Source organism: Gopherus flavomarginatus, chromosome 4 (assembly GCF_025201925.1).
Source record: "Gopherus flavomarginatus isolate rGopFla2 chromosome 4, rGopFla2.mat.asm, whole genome shotgun sequence".
In the NCBI taxonomy this organism is placed as follows: domain Eukaryota; kingdom Metazoa; phylum Chordata; order Testudines; family Testudinidae; genus Gopherus; species Gopherus flavomarginatus.
In genome coordinates, this window is record NC_066620.1 from 72,790,432 (window position 1) to 72,808,028 (window position 17,597).

At 38.3% G+C, this 17,597-nt stretch overlaps 1 protein-coding gene across 5 annotated transcripts in view; it reads right to left on the reverse strand.

Annotated features, from left to right (window-relative positions):
* Nucleotides 1-17,597, reverse strand: part of SPAST (spastin) — a 56,406-nt gene that overhangs the window by 37,482 nt on the left and 1,327 nt on the right. For 2 of the 5 annotated variants that reach the window (XM_050950401.1, XM_050950406.1), the window contains exons 2-4: nucleotides 12,171-12,257; nucleotides 8,749-8,832; nucleotides 2,455-2,550 (exon numbers count right to left, since the gene is read on the reverse strand). In XM_050950401.1, coding sequence (XP_050806358.1) covers nucleotides 2,455-2,550; nucleotides 8,749-8,832; nucleotides 12,171-12,257 — 267 coding nt within the window. The remainder of the gene's footprint in view (nucleotides 1-2,454; nucleotides 2,551-8,748; nucleotides 8,833-12,170; nucleotides 12,258-17,597) is intronic. The other 3 variants (XM_050950402.1, XM_050950405.1, XM_050950403.1) reach the window with 3 other exon arrangements.

Consider the following 17,597-nt stretch of genomic DNA (forward strand, 5'->3'; position numbering starts at 1 on the left):
GCAGTGTAACTTTCCTCTTGAGAGTGTTTTTTCTTTAAGTGTAAGTATCCAGCAAGGACATAATTTACCAGTTCAAATCTGTAACAAAACATTTCTCCATTTTCAGCAGCCTTGGGTGAAAAAATATCCATGGATTTTAATTAAACCACGTTGTTCACAGTATGAAAGTTACCTGAGTAGCTGGTGAACGTGAGAGAGATGTATATAACAGAAATAAGAAAAAGGAAGATCCAATGGCTAGGGGTACTATCCCAGGACTGGGGTGACCTGGGTTCAAGATCCTGTTCCACCACAGACTTCTTATGTGCCACTTTGGGTAAGTCGCATTCTCTGTGGCTCACTTCCCATTTGCAAAAATGGAGATATAGTACTTCCCTACTACAGGGATGTTGAGAGAAGAACTACATTGAAGGTTGGGAGGCAATACTAGAGCAACGGAGGTCATGTAAGTACCTTAGATAATAGTTTCTCAAATCAAAGAATGGAACAAACATTTATTCTAATAAGGCATTTTAATAGAAATGAAGAGTTTTTAGACTGTGGAACTGTTAATTTTTCTAGGCTTTAAGCCCAATGTGAAAAGCCAATGCAATTCTGCTGTCCTCCACAACTTTTAATTTATGGTAACACCAATGAGGAGAGAAAAATGTACTTGTTTTTAAAATAAGATGACCTTATTGCAGAAGAAGCAGACTCCTCCTGTTTTGACTCCTGCCTTGAAGGACAGGAGATAATTTGTACTTATGTGGGGAACTTCTGAAAAGAAGCAAGTGAGTGCTAGAACTATTTCTTGCCAAAATTAAAAACTGCCCAGTTATTAAATCTTTTTCTGGGCTATCCACATTAGAAAACTAGTGTAGAGAACTGAGCAAAAAACCAAAAGTGGAGCACATGAAAGAGAAAGCAGCCTATGTTTTTTCAAAAGTTGGATAGGGTGTATGTATTTAAACTTGGAGCCATCTGGATGCAGACAACCAAAGTTTTATTAGGCCATTTCATACTATCAGTTGTTAAAAGTTTGATTTAGTTATGAAGTTTTGCTTAAATGTCAACTTAAAATAAAAATGCAAACTTTTAAAAACCTCAATCATTCCAAACAAAGCCAAAAACAAATCTAACAGAAATATTCCAGAAGACAATGTATTTGTTCAGACACACAAAATAATTGTAACGTGTAATTAGTTTAATTGTTTCCTTGTTTTTGTGTCTTATGAAGTCAAAAGGTGAGTGATTTTTATTATTTTTTTTTAAAAACAAAAAAGTGGCCATATAGTTAGAATAATAGTTTGGGCATTCAAAGGCAAGTGAATTGCTGAAAGACTTTTTGTTTTAAACTCAACTGACTAGATTTCAAGTTGACAGTCACTTTAAGGACTAGACTAGCATACTAGTCTAAGGTTGCTGTGCTCTGAGTTCTGTAGCTGAGTTTTGTTAATTCCATTGGTGTTTAACCTTATTTTACTTAACATGATTAATCTACACTGCATGTGTATGACCAAATTGGGTTTATAGTTCTGATTACATCATATTGGTGGCTTTAAAACATCCTTTTAATTCTTAACATTTTATGAAATTCAGGAGACGTTTTGCTTCACGTGTGTAGCACTTGAACTGGAAATACACTTTTTCTGACAATTTAGTGTTCTTGGTACCATCACTTGGGAGAAAAGAGGAAAAAAACCTTCTCTAACTGAAAACCTATAGTTAAAAATAGCAAGTGTTGCTGTTCGTTTTTTTATTTTAAGAGCAGAAAATATAAAATCTATTACAAGCACAAACAGACACTTAGTTAAAACAACCTAAGGTGAGTTTAGATCAGTATCTGTCCTATATTAAAAACAAAACAAAACAAAAACAAAGGCTTTTTCCAAGAACATCTTATGCTGACTATCACTACAGTACAATAAATTACTTCTAATAGGAAATGCCAGAAATCAAGAGCTAAGATTTAAAGTTTAAAGTATGATCATGTTACCTCCTTTAAATACACAGCCACAAGAAAAGTGTTTTTGGAATCCTGTCTTTTGGGCTTGTCTACAGCAATATTTAGTTTATGGCAAGCTCATGTGCGACTCTACCCTGTACTAGCCTGCTGTGCAGCTCATCTGCATTAAAAGTTGATTAATGCACTTTGATCTAGTCCTCTTTGAAACGGAACTAGATCAAAGCACATTAAGGTAAACTCTTTTGGATCTTAACTTTTTGAAAATCCTGAAAAGGAACAACAAAGAAGGAGAGCTTTTTTGATAGACAACCAAGTACTGAAATATAACAAACAGCATTAAAAAAGAGCCTTATGAGGATGGACTGTATTTCTACAAAACCTTTAAAACAGAAACATACAAATTTTAACAAATTAATGTGGGGCCAGGAAATTCGGCATATTTTCCTTGCAACATACCAGAAACTGACAGACATCCCTGATTAATTCAGTGCTGGTGAAACCAAACCCACCTGACTGGAGATGTCCATTGCGGCATGCCAGGTTAGTACTGTCATTATAGACCTCCATTTGCGGCTTGGGAATTTGCAAAACTGCCTGCAGCTTCTCTATGCAACAAACAGAGGGGGGAAAAGGACAAAACAAACGAATAAAAAACAAAAAATGAACCAATGAAATTTATGTACGCTGATCACATAGAAATGACAATGCCAGCTTCTGTATACTTGATGTAAGGGTCAAAGATAAAAAGGGATATTTCTATTTATGCTAACTACTTTATGAACCTAAAAACTCCAAAATCTGTGTATATGAAGTACAAATCTATGAAAGTAGTTTTAAACTGGCAGTCAATCCTTGAATTAGTTAAAAGTAACCATTAAAAAAAAAAAATCACTAACAGGATTTTTTTCCAAAGGCACTGCACAGGATTTATTATCTTGACTCCATCTGACATACAGTGGGATTTGTATGACAATCCCGTTCCTGGAAGTTTGCCATTAGGAGCCGGTGTTGACCATTTGCAAGTACTCTTTCACGCAAGACGTGGCTCACCGAAACAGGTATGTAAGCTAATCCACATTTTACACTTAATGTGTCTGTAATAAACAAAATTTGTTTTTTGACAGTTTCTAGTACTCCAATGAGGTAGGTGATTTCAGGATTTCAAAATGTGAATTGAAGTTTGTAGAGTTCTCACTTCTTAGGAAACTGCATGTAATTTTAAAAAAATTCTGTAAAATACCCTTGTTTCTGACCAAGTCAAAAGTTTAACTTCAGTAACATTTGAATGTGTTTCATGAAAATAATTTAAGATTAAGGGGAAGGAACTTTGCCACAAAAAAGTATGGCACAACATAACAAAGCTATTAGCAGTGAACAAATAAAACAAATAAGTCAATATATATATTTTGACTGGAGCCTTCCCTCAATCCCACAAATTAAAAATATACATAGTTTCTTGATAAATGCATCACTTTAAGTCACTCCATGGCTCCCCTTTCTGCACTGAAATAGATACAAACTTTTGGTCCTAGCTGTTAAGGCCCTTCACAACTTTGCCCCTCCCTATTTATCTACCTTCCCAGTTCTCCTGCTCTGCTGATATTGCCAGTCTCAATCACCCATGTTAGCTTTCCCCAGAAATACATTTGTGCTCAGTTACCATGGTGATGGGCAAATTATTAAAACCCAAATAAAATAGAAAAAGTATAATTTGACTCCATCTTTATACATGCAACACCTTCCCTGAATCAATCTGAAAAGCCACTAACCTTCCTGCCATTCTCTCTCTTTTTTTTTTTTTTTTTTTTTTTTAAAAAGAGCCACTCCATCACAATGCCTAAAAAACTGTCAGACAGACAGTTAGGTGTAGTGCCAGAAGGGACTGCTAATTTTTAAAACTTATTTCACCTAGATAAACAATTCTTATTACTGTTTCCAAAGTCTCCTCTCCCTAACTCCTCCCAGTTGTTTGCTACCCACTTGTTCCATTTTGCCTTAAGGCCTGTCTATACTGGGAAAAAGCTGTGTGTCAGAACACACAATTAGAACTTGACACAACTTTTCCCTTTGTATGGACATGGGCATTCATTCTTAAAAGACACATTACTGGTAGGGGATCCACTAATTTAAAATAAGTCCATGTGTATATATATTATCTACATATACACAGTATATACAGTGGTCTGTAAGATTCCTCATTTAACACCCCATAATAGGATATAGCCCCCCTTCCCCTTTTGTGGGGAGGCAAAGAGAAAGTAGCCACTTTCTTTTGGGCTAATATTTAAGGTATGGTTTAAGATCCCTCTTCTCCTATGGCCTCCTCACGCCAGCCCTCTAAAATATTAGAGGAGCTATACCAGCTGATCCCTAGACTCTACTTCTGGACAGAGGACCTGATCCTAAGCATTTTGATGTAGCTTCCAGAATTTGGGACAAAGTGTTTTCATTTGGAGTTAACAAGAAGATTTCCCAACTGACAACTGAACAGAAAAGAAATTCACAGCACTAGAGAAAGTGAAAGTATACTATTCTTTGCTTCTTAACAACATACACGAAATAACAGTGCAAGTACTGTACTGCAGTTCTTCTCTTCCTTTAGAGTCAATGTAGTTATGGAATCCCTTAAAAACCATATGTTTCTACTAGATAAGTGAGAGAACTCTTCTCCTTCCCTCTAGCCCCCACCCCTCGAATTAATAGCTTTCCTCCTGGGAGATTTCTCCTTCACATTTAAGTGTTCACTCCCAAACAAACGAGTTAAAAAGCACTTGATTGAAGAATCTCTCTCTCTGGTGATGTATTATTCTGATAAAGCTTCTTAAAAATTCAACAAAAACTGCAATCTACTTTTTCCTTGTGACCAGCTTTCATTGTCCATCAAGTTTAATTAATAAACTCTTTGGTCATCCAGCCAGATACAGTAAACGTCTTCTAATTTCTTCTCATTTTGGTAACACTTAGCTCCGACTCCTATGAAAGTAACATTTGTTCTTTATCTATGTATCAGCTACCCAGTTTCTTCAGTTTCTTAATTCTTGAAGCTCTGTTCTTGTACATTTCCCATCTATGAACAAATATATTAAGCTTAAATAAAAAAGCTGTAAGAAGCAGCAAGTAGCCAATGCCATCACAAAAAAGGGAGGCATGTGTTTTACTCAGCAGGGAATGACTAAATCACTGAACTTTTGTGCCTGAAGTTGGCCAGGGTCTCTGCTAAAGGGAGTGTTGGTGGGAAGACATGCAATCTTTCTGCGGTGAATGGAGACAACACCCCTTGCTGGTGCAAGTGTCTTCCTGATGTCACATACCACCAATATCTTGTTGATCAGAGCTGAGATGAGTAGGATCCTACAGCCTTTCCACCGGAGAAAGATCTGATCCACCATCTCCTAATTCAGAGACAGTTCTTGCAGTCAAAGAAGTCAATCTCCAATTTTATCATTCCTCCAAGGTAGGTAACATCAAGCAATGCCCTTATGTGACACTGCCCAATTCCAAACCTACATAGTTTCCCAAAACAGGAAGATCTCTCCTGTGCCTCTGCTTATGCAGAACACAACGGTCTGATTGTCAACTGAATTAGAATCGTCATTTGGGATGCAAGGTTTATGAAGATCTTCAGAGCATTCATAAATCCTCCTGAATAATTGTGCATTGGCTGCCATTCCTAGACACAAAGTTCCTTGACTCCTTATCACATGTAAATTGCAGCCATGTATCCTAACCCAAAATACAATAATCTGTAAATTCACTATCTAGCCTAACCAGATATCCTGGACTGCCATTACAGTGATAAACTTAACTAAAAAGAGACATTCTGCATTAGCTTCAGTTTCCAAAAAGACTGAAGGTGCTACCTCTTAAATACAGTGCCCAAAAGTAATCTAATCTCAAAACAAAGGCATGGATCACAGTGGCACAGCCCACATCCAGAATAAATGATCTCAACCTCCTAGCCAAACATAAAAAAAAGGCTGTAACAGTCAATACTTCTAAATGATTGTTTAAACAGCAGATAAGGATGCAACAGAACCTAGAGACAAACTCAAACAACAAATATTGGACAAACTCTTAAAAGGGACAGATGTAATCTGTGTCATTATCTAATTATTTTCCCTATACTACCAACATCACTTCCATCATATCTAAATTGAGTTTCAGCCAGGTAGCCCTCATCTGTATCTCTGTCTCTACCATACACAGAGTAAAGCATTCGGTAGCTCTCACTGGGTCAGACAAAAGATTTAAAAGTAAGTGTCATTCTGAAGGGACTATTTATTTTAGGAACTTGGGAAATTCTAAAAGACTACTATTCTACTATGGAAAAAACAACATTTAGTCCCTGATCTTGCAAATGGATCTCTGCAGGCAGACCCTCAAGCAAGCATAGAGCTCCACTGATTTTAGTAGGTCTCCTCATCGATGCAAGGGTCTGTCAGAACTAAAGGAATGGGGGCCTAAGATCATAAAGTGAAGCCCTTGTGACAGTTGCATGTGCAACCTTATCTAAGACTCTTTGTGCATCTCCATTACAGTATACACTTGAGTTACAATATCACATATTCCACAGTAATATTGCCTCAAGCATGCAGGATTAATGACAGAAGTGACAAAAGCAAGGGTGCAACAGAAGTGAAGAAAGGTAATAAACAGTCTAACTGATGTCACCCAGTGATATAATTGCTTCACATTAAAAGTCTAACTTACGTAGACTTTAATTCTATCATTAATTTTAAAATATTTTAGGCATGATTCTGATCTTCACCCCTAAGCAACAGCTCCCCATCCAAATTTTGCCCTCAGCTACACTGGTAAAACTGGAGAAGGTGCTCAACTACAGTGATGCGGCAGACATAAGAACCTGTATAGAGTAAAGTAAAGCAATGACTTCAGTAGATTTGCACTGATATCACTTCAAAGACAATTTGAACTAGACTGAAACAAGGATTTACAAAACACCTGCCTCATTTGTTATTTACCTCTGCCACATTCATTCACCTTTTAGCCTGCACCCAGAATGCGACAAAGAACGTGTAATTAAAGATTACAATAAAACAAAGTTGCAAAGTTAAGATTTCATGTACTCCCTTAATGTCATTTCCTGACTTTTGAGTGCTTAACTTTTGCAACCTTCATCTTCTTTTAACATCTCCTTTTGCAGGAATACATTTAAGGGCACCCATGGCCAATATTCAACTCCGTTTGCTAACATATGCAAACTACCATAACTGAGGCACATCAGGAGCAGGTAACGCACACAAAACATATACCATCAACTAAGAAACAGAAGTGATTTTGATTTTTTTTAAAAGGCTTATTGTTACATCTAAGATGACTATAAATGAAATCAAATTTTAAAATTCGTTTACTTCACACAGCTGAATGCACAGCGTACAGCTTCACAGTTTTCTTTGCTCAACTACATCACTGTAGGTGATAGCTCTTGCGTGGGCTTTCCCCTAGCCTCTTCAAGAGGAGTATTTAATATTGATGAGCTTTGAGCAGAACGTGCACCAATCCAAGTAGCAACACGAAACAGGAGTGGATAGAGAGATACCATAGATCCCTGCACAGAACTAGAGGTAACAGGAAGACAGGAAAAGAGAGAGTCACTTTCTTCCCTGCTGTCATCACTACACCAAGCCACAGAGCAATGGGAGCCAAGGGAAGTGAGACACATTCATGCCTCAGACTCGTCATCAGGCTCCAAGAAGAAATTAGGATGCTTGCCTCAAATTATAAGCAGTGCAGAAGGTGAAAGTAAAGAGGTCTGGGCAGAGAACCAGGTGGTAGGGTGTCAGGCCCAAACACATTTTATGGTGCTGCTTTCCAGAATGGGCATCTTCCCCTACTGCAAAAACTCTCAGAAAAACAAATCACCAGTAGAATAGAAAAGAGAAATCTTTTTAAACAGAATATTTAAACCACTTTCTGCACATACTATTTAAAGGATGCTCTATCAGATTATTTTTTGTATACAAAGTCAGTGATTCTCAAAATTATTACACAACAACATTTTACTGCCAATCACAGGTGTCAGTTGTATTGTTTTTGTAGTGTTTTCACATCCATTACAATGAGTTTCATAACATTTATAAGAGCTCAGACTTTCCTATATGTTGCTCCTGAAATGAAATGGTCTTAACATTAGTTTAAAGTAGAAGATGATGATCATCAAATTAAAGTCACAGAGGTTAAAGTTTTTAAATTGTTTAATCTTATTTATAAGACTGAATGACTTCAGTTATAGTACATACTGGGAATCAGATTGTTAATATAATTACCAGATTAATAATGTAGAACTGGTTTAAATTGTACTCAGCACTTCCCACAGAACAAAGAGTACACCTATAAGTTTCATCCAACAGAAATCCAGTACATTAAGACAGTATTTTTCAGCCAGTGGGCTGTGATCCCCAGCAAGTCATGAAAGGCAATTGGAGGGTTGAAAGGTGTTGAAAAATTATATTATAATTTTAAAGCAAAGAAAATAATATGTCCAGGGTAACTTCAGGATGATCAAAACCTTCAAAGACTGTGCAGTCAAATCTACTAGTTGTATTATATGATATTTGTATAGTAATTGTAAGGCGCTCATGATTTTTTTTAAAAAATTCAAATAAGGGATCACCAACCTGGAAAGACTGAGAAACACTATACTATGCTACTACAAATTTATTTTTAAAAAAAAAGTACAATTACTTTTGCTCTTCATTTTAAATAATTAAATATATTAAGTTAATGCATTATCATGATCATTATGTGTACCAACTTTCAAAATTTTGAATAGCAACTGGTACCTAGAAGCTGCAAACGATCCTTTGCCATAGCCAAATTCGTCGTCATTTTAGACTGCAGACGTCGAGCTCGTTCACACTGATCACCTTAAGAAAGAATCAATATTAAAAACAGGAATATGTCAAGTTAATGTTTACAAAGTGTTAAAATAATTCCTTCATTAAAACTGACATCTAACCTTTCCCTCTCTCCTCTGGTAAAGGAGAGGAGAGAAATAAAATGTAAACCTTAGTCAAAGATCTTAAGTTAAAGAAAACAACACTGTACAAAATTGGCTCTGTTTGCTTCACAAACTGCATGTACAAAGCTGAAGACTCGAGTGTTGCAATGCATGTCTATGGATATGTCTACACTATCCGCCAGATTGGCAGGTAGTGATCGATTTCTGAAGGATCAATTTATTGTGTCTAGTGCAGACACAATAAATCAATCCTTGATCGCTCTGCCGTTGACTCCTGTACTCCACTGTATCGTGAGGCAAAAGCAGAGTCGATGGGGGAGCGGCGGCAGTTGACCCCGCGCCATGAGGACATGAGGTAAGTCGACCTAAGATACGCAACTTCAGCTATGAGAATAGTGTAGCTGAAGCGGACGTATCTTAGGTCAATCCTACCCACCCCATCCCAGTGTAGACCAGGTCTTTGACACCCAAGCCAAGTTGGTGCATGCTACCATTTAGTTTGTGAAGGTTGTATGCAACAATGAGGGAGACAAAGTGAAACAAGGTAAAGAATCAAAAAAAAATGCAGACAAGTAACCAAGAGGCAGGTATAATTTAAAGTGATTTCACTTTGGCAAAATTGAAATTTAAACTGAATTAATTGTGTCCCTTCACATTTCAAAACATCAGTAATGGATTTACAAACATTACTATGGCCATTTCCTTAAAACAGAGCTCTCACAGTTTAAAAGCTTCTCTAACTTTTTAAAGAGAACACAGCTCTGCCGGATGTTGATAGTGAAGGGGAGTACTGTATTGTTAACTAAAATCTGTTTTACTATTTTACAGGACAGGTACAGGACTATGCTTACTATAAATGATAAAATAGGAAATGTCTTCTGAGGTTGTGTCTCTCAAATAGTTGTAGGAAAGGGCAAATTTAAGTTTTTTAAAAATGATTAAGTGAGCAGAAAAGCATGGGAACTCTTAATGACCTCTGATGCATTACATATAATCTGAATAAATATTTTTACCAATTTTTCCTATACGACTTCAACAAAAGATCTAGGGATCAGCCAATGAAATTAAAATGCAGTAGGTTTAAAACAAACAAAAGGAAGTACTTCTTCATACAATGCACAGTCAACCTGTGACATTTGTTGCCATGGGATATCGTGAAGGCCAAAAGTATAACCGGGTTCAAAACAGAATTAGATAACCTCCATGAATTTAAATCCTTCAATGGATATTAGCCAAGATAATCAAGGATACAATCCCATGCTCTGGTGTCCCTAAACCTCCAATTGCCAGAGGATGGGATTGGACCTCCTGAAATTACCCTGTTCTGTTTATTCCCTTCGAAGCATCTGGCACGGGCCACTGTCAGAGACAGTATATTCAGCTAGATCAGGGATCGGAAACCTCTGGCACATGGCTCACCAGGTTAAGCACCCTGGCAGGCCGGGCTGGTTTGTTTACCTGCTGTGTCCACAGGTTTGGCCGACTGCGGCTCCCAGTGGCCGTGGTTTGCCGTTCCACACCAATGGGGGCGGTGGGAAGCGGTGCAGGCCGAGGGATGTGCTGGTCGCCACTTTCCGTCACCCCCGATGGCCTGGAGTCGCGAACCGCGGCCAGTGGGAGCCGCGATTGGCCAAACCTGCGGATGCGGCAGGTAAACAAACCAGCCCGGCCCACTAAGGTGCTTACCCTGGCAGACTGCGTGCCAAAAGGTTGCTGATCCTTGAGCTAGATGGACCATTGATTTGAGCCATTAGGGCTGTTCTTATGTTTATTCACCATATTTGAGACCTGAAGCAGGTTTTTCCTTGGTAGTATGGCTTTACCTGACAAATGTACAGTAACTCCTCATTTAACATTGTAGTTATGTTCATGAAAAAACGCAACTTTAAGTGAAACGAGGTTAAACTAATGCAATTTCCCCGTAAGTTGTAATGTAAATGCAGGGGGTTAGGTTCCAAGGAAATTTTGAGGGGGCAGACAAAAGGCATTATATACTGTGCTGTGGTTGGGAAGTACCCCTAGTTTACCCCACACAGACACAGCCCGCTGCAGGAAAGGACGCTAGGAAGCACCTTTGCAGCAGCAGCTTTCCCCGAGAAGAACAGGCACCAACTTTGCTGGGGGATGCTCCAGACCCACCTCTTTCTGTAACCGCTCCACTCCAGGCCCACCTCTTCCCACCATCACTACACCTCCTCTCCGGAGCAGCCGCATCCCCGCTCCTTCCCCCACTCCCATCCCCAAGTCCTAAGCGCCACCGAACAGCTGTTTGGGGAAGTGCTGGGAGGGAGGGGGAGGAGGCGGCAGAGAAGAGGAACTTGTGCAATTCTCCCTTGTAAAGTCACTGCTCTTCCACAGAATCTTACAAGCAATGGACAGAGCAGGCAGGCAAACGATGTTATACGGGAGCAGCGCGCAACTTTAAACGAGCATGTTCCCTAATTGAACAGCGATGTAACTTTGAAACGTTAAGTGGGAGGACGTTAATTGAGGAGTTATTGTATTTTTAAATCTCTCAAACATAATACCACCTACCCTTGTGAAAACTGTGTTGATGTATATTCAAACGTAAAATTCTAGAGCAGTGAAAACACAAACAAATCCGCAGTCCTCAACTTAAATGGATCAAGTTGAAATTTATGCTACAGGAATGCCCAAATATTTATTAACTTTAAGAATATTTTGGTATTAAGTTTTAGAGGGACATTTTCATGAGCCAAAATTGCTTTGGCTTTTGAACAATCTTAATATATTTATTTCATAAAGCAGGACAAGAAAGACTAACATAGGAAAGGTTTGCAAAATACAATGGTGTAAAATATTAAGGCATTAGAAAGCTAGAACAGAAATATTTGAGCAGTGGGTTAATCTTAAAACCCAAGTCGCAGTTGTTTTTTATACATACACATACACATACACACACTTTTCCTACATGGAGAAAGTAAATGGAGATAATTACACACACACATACATACATACACACACACACTTTTCCTACATGGAGAAAGTAAATGGAGATAATTACCTATCTGTGTACCTACACTGGAGAGAATGTCTGCTGCATTAGGAAACATTTTGCATGTGCTTTTCCACAATACTGTTCAAACCAACTAGGTTTATTCCTTATCCACTTACTTGAAGAATGAAACACAATATTTAACTCTCCCACTTTCCTGAGAAAAATGCCAGGAATTGATATTTATCACTAAGGTATCAACTTTACACACACAAAAATTGGCTTACCTTGACCAATAACTAAGACAGCTATTCCTTTCTCCAGTTCTTCAATTCCTTTCTTATACCATTCAACAGCTTGTTCCTTTTGTCCTGCTTAAAATGGAAATGGGCCCCTTACTTTCTGTAGGAAATTATAATTAAAGGAATGTTTCTACAAGATACGCAAGATGGGTAATGGGCAGAGTTTAATTACAAATGTGGAGGAAAATGATACATATGAGCAAAGTACTGTTGAATAAACATTTTTAAAGGGACAACTTCACATCTAGTCAATTTCAAAGACTGAGTTAACAATAGTTTTAGGTGCTACACCTGCCTCTTTAGCACTAGTCTCAATCACTTTTTCTCGTTTTCATACATTTTTCTCCTAATATTTGAAAACTCCAAAAGGAGAAAATGGACTAACCACGCATATTCACAGGAGAAACAGCGGGACTGTGATAAAATGCTGCCAAGTTAAAGCAATCGCACTGGAAAACCCCTCTTTCCTAATCTTCTATTTACATATAAAGTTCATAAGGTAACTACCATTAATAGGTATAAACATCCAAAAAATCAACACACTACAGTGATAGGCAAAGCATAAAGACACTTGTGTCCCAATTTATACTGTAATGAACCCTACAGGGCATGATATTTTTTTAAATTGGGGTTTCAAAGCAGCCACTTTCTGCATAGCCCCACCTTTTAGATATCATGAAAAATAGGGATGCTGTGCAATAAATTAGTACACCAGGCTTTCATTTCTAACAACCCAGGATCAAGTCAAGAGAAAAATAAGTGCAAAAAACAACTTCTTTGGTTACTCAGTCATACCATAAAACCACCACCTATATCACAAATGTCAGCCTCTTCAAGAAGCACTAATCATTGGGATTACAACAGGGCAGGAGGAGAGAAGAGAGGACTGCGGTGACTGAATATTGCCATTTAGGGAAGTTTACACAAGGCTATCAAAAACATGCCTGGATTTAACATATGCTATCCGATACTGTGGGTGTAAAGTTTACTGAAATACCAAAATATGCAGATTCATTTTAAAGCTCTACTCTCTAATTCTCTCCTCTTGTATGTTTTCTGTATTCAAAGAGACATTCCATGACCTATTTAACCACATTATGAAAATTAGGAATATGTCCTATTTAACACAAGTTTTTATTAAAAAAGCTTAAAAATCAAGTATCAAATATTGCTATCCTATACCTGCTGTCACAAACTGTAGTGCTATCTCCAGACAAGAGTCAGGGTAAAGGGAGGAAAGATTTTGTGAAAACCTTAAATGAAAGTAAGCAAAGTACCATATATTTTCCAAGTGCTCATTTCTAAACAGCAGTGACAGTGTTGCACCAGAACCTTTTGTCCCACATCTGTTGTCTAGCATTCAGCATGGCATCAGTCAATATAGCATCTAGGCATTGTCCCTAGCCCCAGCTGAAAGCTTTGTACTTCATGTGCTCTGGCTACTAAGTGTATATATTTTAAATCTCCCTTCCCACCATCTTTCTCCTTTTAGGTAGTCAGAAATCTCACTCACTCATAGACTTTAAGGTCAGAAGGGACTATTGTGGTCATCTAGTCTGACCTCCTGCACAATGCAGGCCACAGAATCTCACCCACCCACTCCAGTAACAAACCCCTAACCTATGTCTGAGTTATTGAAGTCCTCAAATTGTGGGTTAAAGACCTCGAAGTGCAGAGAATCCTCCAGCAAGTGACCCATGCCCCACGCTGCAGAGGAAGGCGAAAAACCTCTAGGGCCTCTGCCAATCTTCCCTGGAGGAAAATTCCTTCCTGACCCCAATTATAGCGATCAGTTAAACCCTGAGCACGTGGGCAAGACTCACTAGCCAGCACCCAGGAAAGAATTCTCCGTAGTAACTTAGATCCCACCCCATCTAACATCCCATCACAGACCATTGGGTATATTTGCCTGCTAATAATCAAAGATTGATTAATTGCCAAAATTAGGCTATCCCATCACACCATCTCCTCCATAAACTTATCTGGCTTTAAGACTAAGCCTGATATGTCTTTTGCCCCCACTACTCCCCTTGGAAGGCTGTTCTAGAACTTCACTCCTCTAATGGTTAGAAACCTTTGTCTAATTTCAAGTCTAAACTTCCTCATGTCCAGTTTATATCCATTTGTTCTTGTGTCCACATTGGTACTAAGCTTAAATAATTCCTCTCCCTCCCTGATATTTATCCCTCTGATATATTTATAAAGAGCAATCATATCTCCCCTCAGCCTTCTTTTGGTTAGGCTAAACAAGCCAAGCTCTTTGAGTCTCCTTTCATAAGACAGGTTTCCCATTCCTCGGATAAACATAGTAGCCCTTCTCCCTCCATCTCCAGCCTCTTGACTGCTAAGGGCAGCTGTGCTTCTCCAACAATGGGGGTCTCTATTACCATACCCCTCCTTTAGCTTCCTTTTCTCAAGATAGCTCCAGTGTCTGTCTCTGCCACTGGTTATAGCTGTCTCAAACTAAACTTGAGAAGATCTGTCAGCTTCACTGCTGCCCACAAGATTCTGAAGAGAAGTTGTGAAACTGCCCAGATATTTTGTTAATTCAACTCTGCTTCTGTCTGGGGAAGTTTTGGCATTGACACAAACAACTGAACTATCTGCTGGCCAACTAAGAAGACACCACTACACAGATCCAGATTCTGACTATCCCTGCAATTATAAAAAGTCATTTTATAAAAAAATAAAACTCAGATTCTACAGAATTTGGAGTCTCACTCGTCCCTGACTCCACACAATTCCCTAAAGGGAAATGGATTTTTCAAACTACTGCCGCAGTAGTTACAAGTTACACTATAATTGGCTTGTCTTGTGTCTAAAAGTAAGAAGTGTAAAAAAAATTAACATTAGATAGTTATAATGATACCTACTTAAGTTCATATTTTTCAAAATAAAATGGCCACAAATTCACAGGGGACAGTCTAGAAATCTTAACTGACCCACTAACTACACGTAACAAAAATCACTTTACATATGAAGTTGTACAAAATGCACCCAAAAAAAACCAGATCCAGCACATGTTAATACGTAAATCCCTTTATGTCCATAAGATTAATGGATGCTTCCCATGTAACTAATAGATCCAAATGTTAAATTGTGGTTCCTTTTCGGGAAAATGGATGCAGTAGTGTCAACAGTGTATCCGACAGATCTGTTCCTAGAAAGTCATATCTGCTTGTATAAGCTGTAGTTAAAATTACTTTTTTTATAAACACCACTATTCACCATGCACCAATAACACAACTATAAAATCTTAGAAGTGCAGAAGTAATATTTTAAAAATGCAACCTCATGAAAAAAGCAAGACCTGAAGGCTTCATGCTGCTCAACAGATTGCAATGACTTTGATATACAGCAGTGGTCCCCAATGTGGTGCCCACAGGCACCATGGCGCCTGCCGGGGCATTTGTGTGTGCCCGCCTAGTGCCCAGCAGGGGAGAGAAGCCATGGCCCCGCGCCTAACGGGGAAAGAGAACTCAGGCTGCAGGCACAGTGTTCTCTGTTCCCGGCAGGCGTGGGGCCTGCCTAGTGCCCAGCAGGGGAGACAAGCTGCAGCCCCATGCCTGCCGGGGACAGAGAACTCCGGGGTTGCAGGCTGCGGTCACCGGTGTTCTCTGTCCTCGCAGCTTCTCTCTGGCTTCTCTCGATTCATATATTATGTAATATTAAATGATGATTTTCATATTATTTAATGTACAAATACAAAATAAGCCTTGAAAAATTGTTGGCGCCCACCACACTCTTTTGAAAACATGAATGTGCTACTGGCCACAAAAAGGTTGGGTACCACTGATATAGAGGTTTGAGAATCACAGTAGTAACTCAAGCAAAGTTATTAAAAAAAAAAAAAAACGCACCACCATTACTCCCTGGACAGCAGAAACTGGGAAAGGCATCTAAAATTGAGATACAAAATGGCTATGATCATACTAGTCTACAGGAAGTTCTGAAAGATCTACCAATCCCACAAGTATTTGTATTGGTCTCCTGAAGCGTTTCTTGTCTGCACAGCTTTTAAGTTACTTGTAAGTTATGGGACTCAGAGAAAGATGGCACTTAAAAAGGTTTACTTTGGGTTTACTTAGTTAATATTTAAATAACAGCACAAATGCTGGAGAAAATGTAATAAGTGGTTCTCTCTCCCAACATAATCTGAGTGGCTGTTGTGTAGTTCCATGCTGCTTAGGACAAATGAACTATACAACATGCCAATTAAAAGAGGGGACTTCAGGGATGGGATGAGGTATGGGGAGGAAGCGGAAAATCAAACTTACGAAACAAGTTAGTTCTTATATTTTTTTCTCCCTAAGTGTTAAGGCTATAATTATAACAGGCTTTTGAAAAAAATAAGCACTAGTTTGTTATTATAAGCCATTACAGCTGCTTGACAGAACTGGAGATTTATCTACACTTAAGTGCATTGTAATCACCACCTTTACTACCATTAAAATTTGGAACCAATTTGAGTTCTAACTTTCCCTCCTACCCTCACAAGTTCTAGGTCACACCAACATCTTTTTATATTAATAAGGCTGCATGTAGTCTCTTTCTGAGCCCACTACTACTGCCTTCTCAAGTTATTGCAGCAGACCAAAGTAAGTCTGTCCCTTTCCTGGCATACCATGCATGCAGGCTGTATGAAGACAGGTTTCAGAGTAGCAGCCATGTTAGTCTGTATCCACAAAAAGAGTCTGTATAAAGTCTCTATGTTGATTTTAAAGAGGGAAACAATTTTTACTTCCTGCTATGCAGAATCATAGTTTCATTAAGTCTTCACATCTTAAAATCATGCTGGATGTTTCCAGGGGAATTTAAAGCCCAGCACAGTACCCATGCCTCAGAGGACACCCCTTTGAACATTGGCAGGGTTGTACGGCTGCAGGTAGACCGACTGTCTAAGTCAAATACACTGACAATGGCTTTTCTTTGTTTTTGTTCTTAAATCTAAGCCATATAATGATTTTCCCTCAACCTTGTATTTTATTTTAAAATTAGTTACTTCTCAGAGAGTTCTATAAGTTATTGGCAAAAGTAAAATAATCATGCGACTCAACAACAATTTTAGAAGAAAATGCAATGTAATAAGAGTTTAATTGCTAAGGCACAAATTATAAAGAAATTGTTCTGATATTTGGCAGCCTGTATATCAAACTTAAGTAGAGATTTTATTAAACATGCATACAATTTGCAAACGAAGAGTATCCTATAAAGATGATGCCAGACCCTGAAATGCATCATTGTTCCTGATAATCTAATTATGTAGGCATGAATAATGTGACAGTTTAGTTCTGAACATGAATATCCCATACATTTCCCCCCAATCTGTATCTATGAATTAAAATTAAAAAAACAAACAATTTTAAGAAGACTGAATTTCAAATTATTATTCTGCGGGCAAAAAAAACACAA